The 14,634-nt window shown below is 32.8% G+C and overlaps 1 protein-coding gene across 7 annotated transcripts in view; it reads left to right on the forward strand.

The window, feature by feature from the left end:
- USP37 (ubiquitin specific peptidase 37) overlaps positions 1 to 14,634 on the forward strand; it is a 59,717-nt gene that overhangs the window by 19,738 nt on the left and 25,345 nt on the right. For all 7 annotated transcript variants that reach the window (XM_074307617.1, XM_074307618.1, XM_074307619.1 and 4 more), the window contains 8 exons: positions 854 to 951; positions 1,768 to 1,852; positions 2,885 to 3,046; positions 3,602 to 3,733; positions 7,591 to 7,714; positions 8,141 to 8,346; positions 11,047 to 11,164; positions 12,814 to 12,893. In XM_074307617.1, the coding sequence (XP_074163718.1) occupies positions 854 to 951; positions 1,768 to 1,852; positions 2,885 to 3,046; positions 3,602 to 3,733; positions 7,591 to 7,714; positions 8,141 to 8,346; positions 11,047 to 11,164; positions 12,814 to 12,893 (1,005 nt within the window). The remainder of the gene's footprint in view (positions 1 to 853; positions 952 to 1,767; positions 1,853 to 2,884; positions 3,047 to 3,601; positions 3,734 to 7,590; positions 7,715 to 8,140; positions 8,347 to 11,046; positions 11,165 to 12,813; positions 12,894 to 14,634) is intronic.

Consider the following 14,634-nt stretch of genomic DNA (forward strand, 5'->3'; position numbering starts at 1 on the left):
CATTTATTGCAATATTAATATTGTAGTATAAATTGTTCTGATTCTGTTTACTTCACTCTTGGCATCCCTATTTATAATTTAAAAAAAAAAAAACAACTAGAAATAAACTAGTTATTCAGTGATTGGAAAATGTGTGAGCATATTATGGCAAATGAGTAGAGTAGAATGTTATTGGACCATAAGAAGAATTTGGAAAACTAGGTAAAGACATATGAAGTGTTGCTAAAGAGGAAAGCAGAATCAATGTATTCTCTGACTACAGCTGTGTAGTTACAGAAGAGATTCAAATTAATCCTCAGAAAAAATGAGGGAAACAAAAATATTAAAGGACTAAGCATAAATTGCTGTCTCCTTCCCACATTGCATTTCCCATCTTAATGTTGTCATTGCTCTTGGACTCATTCTTTGCAAGGTATCATCTCATTTAAGGGTATTTTTTGCTACCTTAATGAGTAGAGGGGAAATTTTAGAACTAAAAATAAAAATTAAACCAAAATATAATCTTTTGTCTTTTGCCATCTCCATGAATTGGCATTTGTATAAATGATATGTTCTTAACTTTTTTTAATCATCATAGTCTTGTATTAACTTTTGACTTGTTAAGGAAAGGGGTTATTTTAATTATTCTCATTTGGTCAACTGTGTTGACTAATAGGTTACTATTACCTAAACTCAGTATATCCATCTGCAAATGAGGGAGCCGGGTTAGTTGATCTCAAAGACTTCTTCCTGCACTAAATCCCATGCTCAAGGCACTTCACTGAATGTACTATTTGAAATAAAATGTCAGGTATTTAAAGAAAAACTAATCTTTGCATGCCAGTAATATTCAGTGTAAACTTGTTATACCTAGGAACAATAAAGCTATGACAGATCCTTCAAGGAAGTATTTAAACAACAGTAGAGAAAAACAGCTAAGCTTGAAACAGGCAGAGGAGAATAGAACATCAGGTAAGTAGTCTTTTAGATAAGATAGTAACTTCTTTACATAAAATATTTTTTAAAAATATAAATCTATTAATTTCAGTTTAGTTAAATAATTATTAGTTTCATTTGTTCAATAAACATTTTAATTGCTGAATATGTACAGAATACTGTAAAAGATATTGGAAAAAATATAAAATCATATAAGACAGTGCCTAAAGCTTTTTAAATTTATTAAGTATTCATTGAATTCCTTTTATGTCCTCGGCATTCTGAGGAGTAGAGGAGAGAGACTTTGTCCTTGTAGAACTATTATCCATGTTGGATGTTATTGAGGTCCCAACTTCTCTGTTTCCCTAGAATTAATTATTTTTTATTTTATTTTATTTTACTATAATGAACATCTCTATTTTAGGATTGACCAGAGAAATAAAAGAGAATGAAACTTGAGTTTTACCCCTTCAAAATATTACTGTTAAATTAAAAAACTGTCTAGGAAAGAAATTAATGCTATTTATATTAAATTTATGGATTTTTTTTTTTTTAATGGCTCTCAGTTATTCACTTTTTTCTTAACACCCATTATTGCAATACTTGAAAAGTGTCTTGAGATCAGCTTTGCTAATTAGTTAGGCTTTTTTGTTTGTTTGTTTTAGCAATTCAGGATTTGGGCCATAAAAAAAATTTTAATCAGCTTTTGTCATGCTTTACCATTGTTTCATATAGAAAAATTTTGATATGTAAAACTGCTATTTAAGGCTTGAGCAATTATGGTAGTTCTGTCTTTATAATATGAACTGGTGATTTCAGAACTGATTTTCCCTTTTTGGTCCCTTTTTACAGGACTTTTGCCCCTACAGTCATCATCCTTTTATGGTAGTAGAGCAATATCAAAAGATTACTCTCCTGGAAATTCAAACCTAGACAGGTATGTATTAATTTTATGTTTGACCTACAAAGATTATGGAGAATACTTGTTTACTGAGGAAATTAAACTTTGAATTTTACTATATATTAGTATAAATATTACTATATATGTGTGCGTGTGTATGTGTTACATAAGAACAATCAATAGTAATAATTTCATAAAGTAATGAACTTGATAATAGAATCAGCATCATAAACTTAGAATTTTTATTTTTGGAAATTATCTTAGAGACCAACTAGTATACCTTTCATTTTATAAAAGAGGAATATGAGACTCAGAGAGGAGTGATAATTTTTCCAAAGCCATATCACTATGCAGTTAGGGTCTGAAATGGAATTTTTATTCAATTCTCCTGACTTCCATGATAGTAGTACTCTCATTGTACTATGACGCCTCAAAACTGCATCCTAGTTAATACAAAAAAGAGTAGCTTTCAAAGTCAAATTGAATTGGCTGGAGTTACGATTTCAAGCCACATTTTGAAAGAATTTGATTAAAATACTAAAAATTTTTGGTGAAGTCATACAAAAATAAGTATGTATCAGGAATGACAGGAAAGTAGAAACTACTGCATAAGAGGTATTTGAATCAGAATTGACAAGTGCAAGTACTTTATATTCCTAATTCAAGTCCCTGAGCATTATCATCAGTAATATTAATAGTTGGATCCGTTTTCTGTTGTTTTGCAATTTTTTAAACTTAAATGTTTAGTATAAGATCAGCATTTTTATTTCAAAAGATATTTTATCTTGTAAATCTGGTGTATTTTAGAATGTATTCAAAGGGATGTTTTTCTATGAATCTGTTAGTTCATTAAATTTCTTAATCATATAAAATGGTCAAGTTGAAGTAATAATATACTGACAACTTGACTATCAAATTAACTTTTCTATGTTAATTGATAGAACTTGGTCAGATGACTAGGATTTTTTTCAAAGTACCAATGCTTGACTTTTGCAAAAATTGCTTGGGGAAAATAAAACATTTTTTTTAAAAGAGTTAAACCTGTTTATTATTTATGCTTTTCTTTAGGACAAATGTTTCAAGCCAGACTCCCTCTGCCAAAAGGAGTTTGGGGTTTCTATCCCAGCCAGCTCCTCTGTCTGTTAAAAAACTAAAGTCTAACCAGGATTACACTGGATGGAATAAACCAAGAGTGCCCCTTTCTACCCATTCACAGCAACAATTACAAGGGTAGGTGAATAATTTTCTCTTTTCTGTTCTTTATTGAGTCAACCAAAGAAAGCATGTGTTTATTACCATAAAGAAAAATACAACTTTGGGGAAAATCAGTTGTACATTAGTGAATGCTTTAAACATTTAGACACTACTCACAAAGTCTGTAATAATAATATTGACTTTCCTTTTTAGTGCCTATCTCAATTTCTTGGCCACAGTAGATGCTGAATAAATGCTTGTTGACTTTGAGTTGCTGTTGCTTCTGAGTTTATTCTTTGAATATGAGCAGGTTCTTTCCTTGCAACTCTAAAACATTATTTTCAACTCTATTACTATGAGGAAACAAACTCAGAGAAGTCGTGAATTGCCCAAACTCATATGGCTGAGAAAATTCTGGGGCTCTATATTTTCTAACTCTTGTGCAGCATTCTGGTCTCATTATAGGGAGAGAACTTTCTCATTTCCTGGGACTACAAAAGTAGGAAGGAAAACTTAGCTAGCTTTTAAGTACATCAGTATAATAGAAACTCTTGGACAGTTTTCAAATAATATTTGTCTCTTATTTTTCAGCTTTTCAAATTTGGGAAATACTTGCTATATGAATGCCATTTTACAATCCCTGTTTTCACTCCAGTCATTTGCAAATGATTTGCTTAAGCAGGGTATCCCGTGGAAAAAAATACCACTTAATGCACTTATCAGGTAACTATTATTCTTAGGTAAAACAATTATTATTATTATTTTTTTTTTAGGTACTGCTACATTTTCTACCCTTTGTTTTTATTTCCCCTCTCCTGCATGCTAACAGATTTTTTTTGGGAGGTACTAGAGGTTGAGAAGCATAATATAGTTGATATTTCTCAGAGACTTAATATATGACTTTTAGAATGTCTAATGTGCAAAATTCTTCTATTCTTTTGTAAATAAATGGCAAGAATTTTGGTAGGGAATGGTCATTTTCATCTAACTTAAAAGAATATTTTATTTTCACCATGACTGATTTCTATTTTAAAATCTTTTTTAGAAAACAATTTCTTGGTAGAGAACTTTGTAACTTAATAGGAGATTTTCTGAGGTAATTAGCCAGTACCTTTGAAATTCATTTTCATATATAAACTGCATTCAGCCAGTGAGAAAAAAAAAGGAGGTAGAATCCATAGAGGTCAAGTCAAAAAGTAGAGCCAAGATGGCAGAAAGATAGAAAGCACAGCATTCAGCTCTTCTGTTTGAACTTCTTATACATCTGAAAAATGCTCCACTCTGAAACCTGATGGGAAAAGTCAGAAAAAGTCATAGTGAGTCTTTTGTCCATATCAAAAACTGCATAGCTCCAGACCAGAAGGATAGCAATCAGACTTTGCCTTGGGTCAGACCAGTTGGGAGCACTGATAGCTTGCAAGTGCCCAGCCAACCAGCCTCTATGGTCTTAGCAGTAATAGGACCAGTCCAGAGATTCCGTCTATAAATATTAGAGAATGCAGCCCTAAGTGTCTGAAAAAATGTGCATACAAAATAAGAAACCCACCATAATGAGCTATTACAGTACCCTGAATGTTCAAAATACAAACACTGAAGAGAATGAATCTAAAACATCTAAGCATTGCCTCAGAAAGAAACATAGCTTAAGCATAAATTCAATTAGAATTTCTGGAAGAAATGAAGTAAGAGTTTTGGAAAATTGCTTAAAATGTTTTTTATAAATAGAGGGGGAATTTTTGAAAAAGAAATGAAAAATTGTTGAATATTTGAAAAGGAAATTATTAGCTTGACCCAAGAGAACCCAAAAAAATCTTGCCTGAGCAACAAATTCCCTAAAAATTCAAGTGGATCAATTAGAAGTCAGTGATTCTGAGTCAACAAGAAATATAACAAAGTCAAAAGATCGAAAAGAAAAATTGAAGAAAAGATATGGTGTTTACTAGCAAAAACAACTGACCTGAAAAACAGGTTGAGGGGGGGAAATTTTAATTATCTAACTGCTGAGACCAAAAAACCTAGATATCATATTGCAAATTTTATTTATTTATTTATTTGTTTACTCATTTTTTTGCTGAGGCAGTTGGGGTTAAGTGACTTGCCCAGGTGACACAGCCAGGCAGTATTAAATGTCTGAGGTCAGATTTGAACTCAGGTCCTCTTGACTTCAAGACTGTTACTCTATCCACTGCACCACCTAGCTGCCCCCAAAACATCTTAAGAAACCTGCCAACATCTCTTAGAACCTGAGGCCGAAATGGAAATAAAAATACATCGGCAGCTCCTGAAACAAATCCCCAAATGAAAATTCCCAGGAACATCATCGCCAAAATAAGCTTTCAGGTCAAAGAAAAATACAACCAGAAAAAAAAGAATTAAAGTATTAACTAATGGCAGAATCACACATGATTTAGCAGCTACCACTTTAAAAAAATAGAGAATTTGGAATGCAGTATTCTGGAGACAAAAGAGATGGACTTGCAGTCAAGAATAACTTACTCAGCAAAACTGAGTATAGTGCCACAGAAGAAAACAATGAACCTTGAATGTAACAAGAGAATTTAATTTCTGATGAGGAAAAAACCAAAGCAGTGCTGTAGGGAAACTTTGAATTGCAAACACAGGGATGAAGAGAAACATAAAAAGGTGAACACGAATGAACAGTGATAAGGAAATAAATAGGGATAAATTGCTTACATTTAAATATAGGGAGATTATTTATAGTTGCTCTCTGATATCAGTCATCACCAGGGTTTGTAGAGTCCAGTTAGGCAAGTTGTTGGAGTGATTTTTGTTAAGTCTTAATGATCTTAAGAACAGAAAGGAAAGAGAAAAGGGGGGGAAATACATGGGGATAGGAAAGGAATGCTAGAGGAAATTATCTTACTAATGAGGGTGCACTAGTAGAAAAGTATATGAACTATGAAGAGCAGGCTGCAGGAGCACCTCACTTAACTGCATAAAAGAAAGAATACACATATGCACACATATAAATAGTCAGATACAGAAGTACATTTCACTTATTAGGAAAATAAAAGGGAGAGGGGGGAGGAGTCAGAGAGTGGGTAGAATAAAGAAGGAAGAGAAATCTGCCTGTTAAATGGAGAACATATAGACTAATTATGGTATATAAATGAACTCTTTCTCAGCATGACCAACCATGATTTCAGAGTATTAATAATAAAACATGCTGTTTATCTTCTGATAGGTGAAGCATTCAGAATTAAGAAAAGAAAAAACATTTTTTTGTAGACATGACTAATAAGGAAAATTGTTTCAATTAACTATATGTGTTTATAATGGATTTTGTTGGTTGGTTGTCCATTGTTCTTAAAGAGGAGCAAAATGACATCTTAAGTTATAGTGTGTCCAACTTTGGCTGTTCAGACCAATATGAGCTCAGAATGTTCTGCTGCAAGTTGGACGCAAATAGTCCCTGTGTACATGTGGAGTGGGTTTTCTAGCTTTGCACATTTTGTATCTGTTGTGATGGGGCAGTATTGATGTGAAAAGGTGATTAGGTCTGGATATATGTTGGGAGAGTGGGTTGGGTTGCTAAATAAAACTTGGGAACTCTGATCAATGTGATAACCAGCCACAATTTCTGAGGATTTAAGATGAAACATGTTGTTCACTATCTGATAGAGGAGATAGACTCAAAGCACAGAATGAGACTTTTTTTTTTCCCCCAATATATGCTTCTAATAGGGGTTTTGTTTTTCTTGGTTTCTCAGTGAATTTGGAGGTGAAAAAGTAGAAGGGATACTCTCATTGAGGTGTTATTTGCATAATGGTTATCCTTATTTATAATTTGCCTTTTCACTTTTGATATCTCTTGTATTTTTAGATAAGCTGTAACTCCTTGAGAGAACTTTTTGCCTCTTGGGAGAAGTTTTCAGAAAAGTTTTGTTAGATGCTAAATTTCATAAGACAATTTTTTTTTTAGGGAGGAAAGTTAAGAAACAAGCATTTATTAAGCAAATTCTATGAGCTAGAAAGTTTACCAAGATCTACAGATAAGAAATATAAGAAAGGCAGGCTCTGCCCTAAAAGAGCTTACATTCTAATGAGAAAAGGGCACTGAACAGGTGGCCAGTGAGAAATGAGAATGAAGGAACCCAGGACCAAATCATACTTTTGAAGTCCAAAAAGTCAGAAGCAGACTCTGGACTAACTTGAACCCCTTCCCAAAAGGGAGACTGTAGGAGTAGTTCATCGGTGGAAGAAGGGGATTGGCCTGGTAGAATAATATTTCAAGGTTAGTGGTCATCAGGCAGTCCCATGGTGAGGAAGCCTCAGATCCTGAGTGAGTTGAGAATTTGCAGGTCTTGAGTTAAGGAACAAACTCAGGAGTAAAGCTGCAAGGGGATTGGATTTATGGAATGATAATTTTTTTTTAACCAACTGTTAAGAATTTTAATCTGAACTTCAATGCACATGCAAAGCATTTGTTAATTCAGTCTACATATATTGAATTTCAGTGGCTATAGATGAGTTCATGTTTGAAGAATTTAGATTTTTATGTTTACATTTGACATATTGTAATCTCATAATTTGTAAACCATGTGTTTTTATATTACTAGACGTTTTGCCCACCTTCTTGCTAAGAAAGATGTCTGTAATTCAGAAACAAAAAAAGATTTGCTGAAAAAGGTAAAAAATGCCATTTCAGCTACTGCAGAGAGATTCTCCGGCTACATGCAAAATGTAAGTAATGATTATTTTTTAATTATCTTTTTAACAGTCTGTGGGAAATGTTTTAAAATTTTTAAATCTTAGATTATTATTGTAACAGATTATTTTGTTTCAGTTTGGAAAAAGAAAAAACATTTCATTAATATTTCAGTCTATTTTACTGCTTTGAAAGTTTGATTTGCAAGGATCCAAACTTAGTGGGTTTTGTGTTGTAAAGTTAGTAGTAGCATATAATTTATGCTTAGTCACATTTTTTTGAAATCCATTTCAGATTTTAAGTCACAAATTGCTAATATACTAAGATATCTTGGAGTATATGATTCTTAACCTTTTGTATTTGTTTGTACTTTGTATGTTTTGATAAAATAAGTCATGAAAGTTAATGAGAAAATTTATTATAAGGGTAACTTTCTGATCTAATTGAATGGATCTTCTTAGGATGCACATGAATTTTTAAGTCAGTGTTTGGATCAGCTAAAGGAAGACATGGAAAAGTTAAATAAAACTTGGAAGACTGAGCCTTTATCTGGGGAAGAGAATTCTCCAGGACGAACTTCAGATGATATTGCAGCTACCAGGATATACACGTGTCCTGTTATTACTAATTTGGAGTTTGAGGTCCAGCATTCTATCATATGTAAAGTGTAAGTGTTCACTGTCATAGAGAAATGTATTAAGGTTTTTTTACTTTCTATTTTTTCTGTATATGCCTTTTAATTTTAAAAATGTATATCTCATAACATTGTTCTATCATTCATCCTTTCTCCTTTTTCAAAGAGTTTCTCAAATTCTTGCTATAGTTATTCCCTGGTCTGTAAACCAGGATTATCTAAAAAATGAATTCTAAACTTAAGATTCCTTTCCTAAGAATTAAACAAATAACACAACCCTTTTCAAATCAACTACTCTGTGCACTAAGCATGTTGCCATCTTTTCCATTTCACTGCCAGAGTGAGGTATAGTTTATGTCTAATGCCTCTACTTTTTGAATTAGTGAGAAAGTTTTTAGGATACTTTTCTTATATTTGTTATTTAACCTAAGATCTTGAAGACAAATAGTGTTCTGCTCCAATATGCATTCTCAGTCTTAACTCCATGCCTTTCAGAAAGTATGTACTTAGGAATTGTTTGTTGAATTGATTACCAGATATTTTGAAATCTTAATTGCTGTCTTTTCATTTTCTATCTCCCACTCCAGTTAGTTTCTAAATCTTCTGGATTCCTCAACATTCCTGGAATCTAGCCATCTGTTTCCATTCCTACTACTGTGATACTACATTGATGTTTTTATTGCCACTGACTTAAATTATTACAAAAGCCTTCCCACCATATCACACTATCATGCTCCCCTTTTAGATCTGTTCTTCACAATGGTGTAAGATTAACCCTATGCCTAGATCTAGTCATGTCATTCTGCTGCCCACAATTCTTCCATAGTTCCAAATTGTCTACTAAATATAGTCCAGACTCCTTGGCTTAGTATTTACTATCTTGTGAATTAGAAAGAAGGCAGCCAGCCTAGCCCAGTGAAGGATCTCGATTTCGTGGATTGTGAGAATGATTTGTAGTTATTTGTAAGAAGATCTTCTCTTCCTTTCCAGATTAGAAATTATTAAGAATGGGGACCCTGTGTGTCTTTGTAATTTCTTCATCACCTGCTACCATGCTTTCCACATGATAATTTTTTAAATGTTGAATACTAATTGTCTTATGATGTGACTTCTGCTTGTCCCATATTTCCTTCTAAGGCATAGAGGTATTCAAACCCATTGATTGTCCCCCCTGTCTTTTTTAAAGTACTTTGAACTCTTCTTCAGCATCTTTATTCTTCTTTTAAAATGATAGTAAAATGAAACTAACCCTGAGCTGAGTATGGGTAGAATAATGTGGCACTTCCTTATATAAATACCCTGTTCACATGTTATCATAAAATTTACTCTTTGTATTAGTTTTTTTCTCAAAAGACTATCTACTAGCTGGTTCTAATACAGAAGTGGACAGATCTTTACGTAAAAATTAGTTTCCCCCTAAAAGAACCATTCATATATCTTAGTTATCATATGGAGAGGCAGCGGGGCATAGTGGATAGTGGGTTGGACACTGCCATTCATATCCCTCCTTGGACACAAACTGTGTGATTCTGGGCAAATCATTCCCCCCTTATGATTTCATCCTGCCTAAGAATTGAGGAGCTGCTGAGCTGCATTTGCCTCAGCCGTGGGGCTCCCTACAACAAAGAAATCATGGTTCCAAGACATTTTTCTTTATTCCCCTCCTCTATGCCCCCCCAAAAAAACCCCAAATCTAAGCAGCACCTTCATCCTATTGTTTATTATAGTTCATTTAACTGTAATATTAAAGGGTTTTATCTTAATAGATTAGAAAGTAATCCCTATCTGTTTTTTAGCCTTTCTTTTAAGTGAACTGTAGAAGAAATGTTTTGAACTTGCAGCTCAGTTGCTTAGATTTTTTTATGAATAAGTGTGTTTTTCAGGTTTTGGAGGCTCTATTTCTACATTATCAAGGTGGTTTTTTTTTTTCATCTTTTGCCCCTATGAGGTTGTTGAGCCAGTTATCCTATAGTAGGGTTGCCTTGTTGTGGACCATCATGCAGCTTTAAAGATAATATAAAGATGCCTGTATATAGGATTATACATTTAGAGCTATCAGGGTCCTTGGACACGATCAGCAAGAAAACTCAGACCCAGAAAAGCTTAAGAATTTGCCCATAGTCTTGCACCTAAGTGGCAGAGATGGAGATTTCAACACAAGATCTCAATTCCATGCTCCATTGCTTTGTGCCAGGCTGCCTCCTTAAAACATGTTCTAAAAAGACATCAACAAGGAAATGGGTAATTCAAACACATACTTCTTTGTTGATGTCTTTTTAGAACATATTTAAATCTTTGATATTTAGGTTTTTAGTCAGATCAATATAATAAAACTTGAATCTATATAGCACTTTGCACACATCTCACCTGCACCTCACAACAACTCTATACTGTAGGTGCTACAGATATTATTTATCCCCTTTCATAAATGAAGTACTTCAGCCTTAAAGATACTACATGACTTGCCCATGATCACATAACTAAAAATGTCACAGGCAAGATTGGAACCTAACTTGCCTTGGTAGTATGATGTAGATGTATACTAAAATAAAGTCATAAATTATCCACATGCTTTGTGCTAGTGTACTTGATTGGCTCAATCAAGTGCTTGTTTATTTTCTGTTTCCCATCAAATTTCCTAGAAAGCTATTGTGTTTTTTTGTTTTTACAAACATGAAAATTTCTGCATCTCACAGGCATGTTTAGAAGAGCATATTTTTTATGTTCCTGCAGATGTGGTGAAACTGTTCCCAAACGTGAACAATTTAATGACCTTTCCATTGACCTGCCCCGAAGAAAGAAACCACTACCTCCTCGGTCAATCCAAGATTCTCTTGATCTTTTCTTTAGGGTAAATAATACTTTGTTAATGGAAATGTGTATTTCATAGATTTCGTTCTGATCAGTTTCTGCTTTGCATTTGTGTTGTCAGATGATTAGAAATTGATAAATATTAATTTTTCTTTGGGGGGAGGACAAAGAAAAGGAAATTCAAGAAATTGTTGATTTATAACATATTATTAGAAAAGAAAACAGATTGCCTAAGAAGATGTTCATGTAATCTACTAGCAAATGTCTTAAGAAAATAACTAAGAATTTGTATTTAATGTTAATAAATAAGGGGGCAGCTAGGTGGCACAGTGGATAGAGTACCAGCCCTGAGTTCAAATTTGGTCTTAGACACTTAATACATCCTAGCTGTGTGACCCTGGGCAAGTCACTTAACCCCAATTGCCTCAGCAAAAAAAAAAAAAAATAATTAATTAAAAAAAATCTTTATAAATAGGAATGATAATTTTATGTTAAAGTATTTCTGCTTGCAGGATAGATTAAATTATTAAAAATATGAGATAGATTTTACAAATATACATTCATAAATCTTATTGTTAATCAATACTTAAAACCCCATTGAAAAGATTTGGAGAGATCAGTATTTATCTTTTATTTTTCCTAAATAGAATAAAACCCATAGAGAGAAAAGGGAACATTTTAATGTTTAGAACTGTTAGATAAATTTAGTCCCATGGTTCAAAGTGACAGATCCTTGAAAAGCCTCTGTGGTACAGTTAAAGCTTCCATATAGCAGTAGTAGTTCATGAAAATTCATCGTGGTCCTTTTTGATTTTATAGTATTTTTTATTTCGTTGAAGTAAATTTATGAATTTTTCCTACCTGAGGCTATATAGTGATAATTTCTTATTGATTGATAACTAACGTCTAATTTTTATTAATCAATGTGATGATTTGTGTTGTGTTTTGCCCTCACTGTCCTGGAATAGGAAAATACCAGGCAAAGAGTAATTTCTTACCTTTTTTAAGTTATATTTTTCAGTTAACAGGAATCTATGTTCTATCTTATTCTCATCTCCCCACTGAAAAAGAAATAGAAATGAAATCCTTGTAAAAAATATATGTAATCAAAGAAAATCAGTTCCCTTGTAGGCACATCTTAAAAATCTGTCTTAGTCTTCACTTACATCCATCATCTCTCTGTCATGTTATGAGTAATGTTTTTTCATTGTTAGCCTTCTAGAATAACCTTCTTCGGTATTCCAAAGTTATTTGTCTTTTCAGTTGTTAGTCAATGTTGTATAAAAATTCCTTTTCAAGCAGAAACAATCAATTAATAGCTATTCTTTGAAAGCTTTTTTCTCTGGTTTCGCTGCTTTCAGCTATTTTTAGGTGCCTTATTTTTTCCTTAAACAAAAAAAAATTTGGTCTTTACTTTTTTTTAAGACTATGATTATTTATAAATTCTTTATTTTTAAAAAGAAAATTAATATTTATCTCAGAGACATTAGAAAATTTATTGTAACAAAAAATTCTTAATCTGCGAAACAGATCTTAGTTTCTTTAATAAGGGAAAATCTGCCAAGTTATGGCAATTATGGATTATTATGCAGTTGTAGTAATAAAATTTCACTTGGTTCAAAGTTTCTAATCCTCTCAGTGGGTATGAAGATGCTCGCTCAATTTTGTGTTTGTATTTTGTTTTAATAGGCAGAAGAGCTTGAATATTCCTGTGAGAAGTGTGGTGGAAAGTCTGCTATTGTCACACATAAATTCAACAGACTCCCCAGGTAAATTTAATCCTCGTTCAATTTTACTTCTTTGGTATTTCTTTTTTTAAATAATAGCAGCTTTTTGTTTTTACAAAATACATGTAAAGATAATTTTCAACATTCATCCTTGCAAAACTTTGTGTTCCAAATTTTTCTCTGTCCCTCTCCTAGTCAGCAAGTAATCCAGTATAGGTTAAATATATTCAGTTCTTCTAAACATATTGCCACATTTATTATGATGCAGAAGAAAAATCAGATCAGAAGGGGAAAACAATCAAAAAGTTGAAAATACTATGTTAACAATCCACAATTCAGTTTCCATAGTCTACTTTCTGAGTGCAAATGGCTTTCTCCATCACAAATCTATTGGAATTGGCCTGAATTTCCTCATTGTTGAAAAGAGCCAAGTCCATCACAGTTGATCATCACATAATTTTGTTGTTGCTATGTACAGCATCAGTTCATGAAAGTGTCTCCAGACTTTTCTGAAATCATCCTGCTGATTATTTCTTATAGAACAATAATATTCCATTACATTCATACACCATATCTTATTTAGCCATTCCCCAACTGTTAGACATCTATTCAAGTTTCCAGTTCCTTGTCACTAACAAAAAGGACTTCTACAAACATTTTTGCACATGTGGGTCCTTTTCCTTTTTTTTATCTCTTTTGGATACAGACCCAGTAGAGGTACTGCTAGATCAAAGGGTATACACAGTGTGATAGCCCTTTGGGCATATCTTTATTATTGTTTTTACTTCTCCCTAAAAATTAGAATGCCTAAGAAAAGTAGAAAGCCTGAAAGCTTCAATGCATTTATGGAAACGATAAGGTTTGACAATATGGGTTAGAAAGATAAGCAAAATTGAACTATAAATAAGGAAGTTAAAAGTAATAATTTCAACATCAAAGATTGGTTTGTTTGGTTAGTATACAGTTGTGCAAAGCAATTTGAGGTATTCTAGCAATATCCTCTTTTTTTAAAAAAATTGGGAATACAGTACAGAGCTTTATTGTCTATCTGAATTAGATGAATTATAATTTTTTATTCTAAGTTTTGATTTTTGTCTTTTGTTTTTACCTTATCTTCCATAGCATTTTCATCCCACCTCCTCCCCTTACCCAATACTGTAAGAAAGCCCTCTTGTAAAATGAAAGACAGGAAAAAGTAAACCCAGTACATGTGGAGCAATATACTTGTGTTCCCCATCTCTGCCCAGAATTTAGAACACAACAATTTATTCAGGTTTTATTACATGCCACTTAATACTGCTCTAGCTCTGGCAAGATGAACACCAAGGTTGAACTAACCTGTCTTCTTACTGGGAATGATGCTTATAAAGTTTAGCAGAGACTTCTTTTTTCATTAAAAAAAGCCAAAGCTGCACAGTTATGAAACCCTTGCCCTCATTCTGCAATTTCATAGCAATCTTTAAAGAACTTAGTGAATTTTTATTTTGTGGCTTCAGCAAAAAAGGCATATGCCGTAAGAAAGGCAGTAATTTTCTATAAGTCTTATTTGCCTGGAACTGTGGTTGATTTCCCACATGAATTTTGAAATTCAATAATAAAGTTTTTATATGGATTGTAGTCATTTGGTCCATCAAAGATTCACTCAGTACTAAAGGTGAAAAGATCTTTTGGACACTAGCCAGTATGTCTAGTGGTTCTGAAGAGCTCAAAAGCCCTTTCAGACTCACAAGCTAGAGTAGGTCTACAAATTTCCAAACACACATTAGCTAATAAAAGAATATAG

The sequence above is a fragment of the Sminthopsis crassicaudata genome, chromosome 3 (genome assembly GCF_048593235.1).
Source record: "Sminthopsis crassicaudata isolate SCR6 chromosome 3, ASM4859323v1, whole genome shotgun sequence".
NCBI lineage: Eukaryota > Metazoa > Chordata > Mammalia > Dasyuromorphia > Dasyuridae > Sminthopsis > Sminthopsis crassicaudata.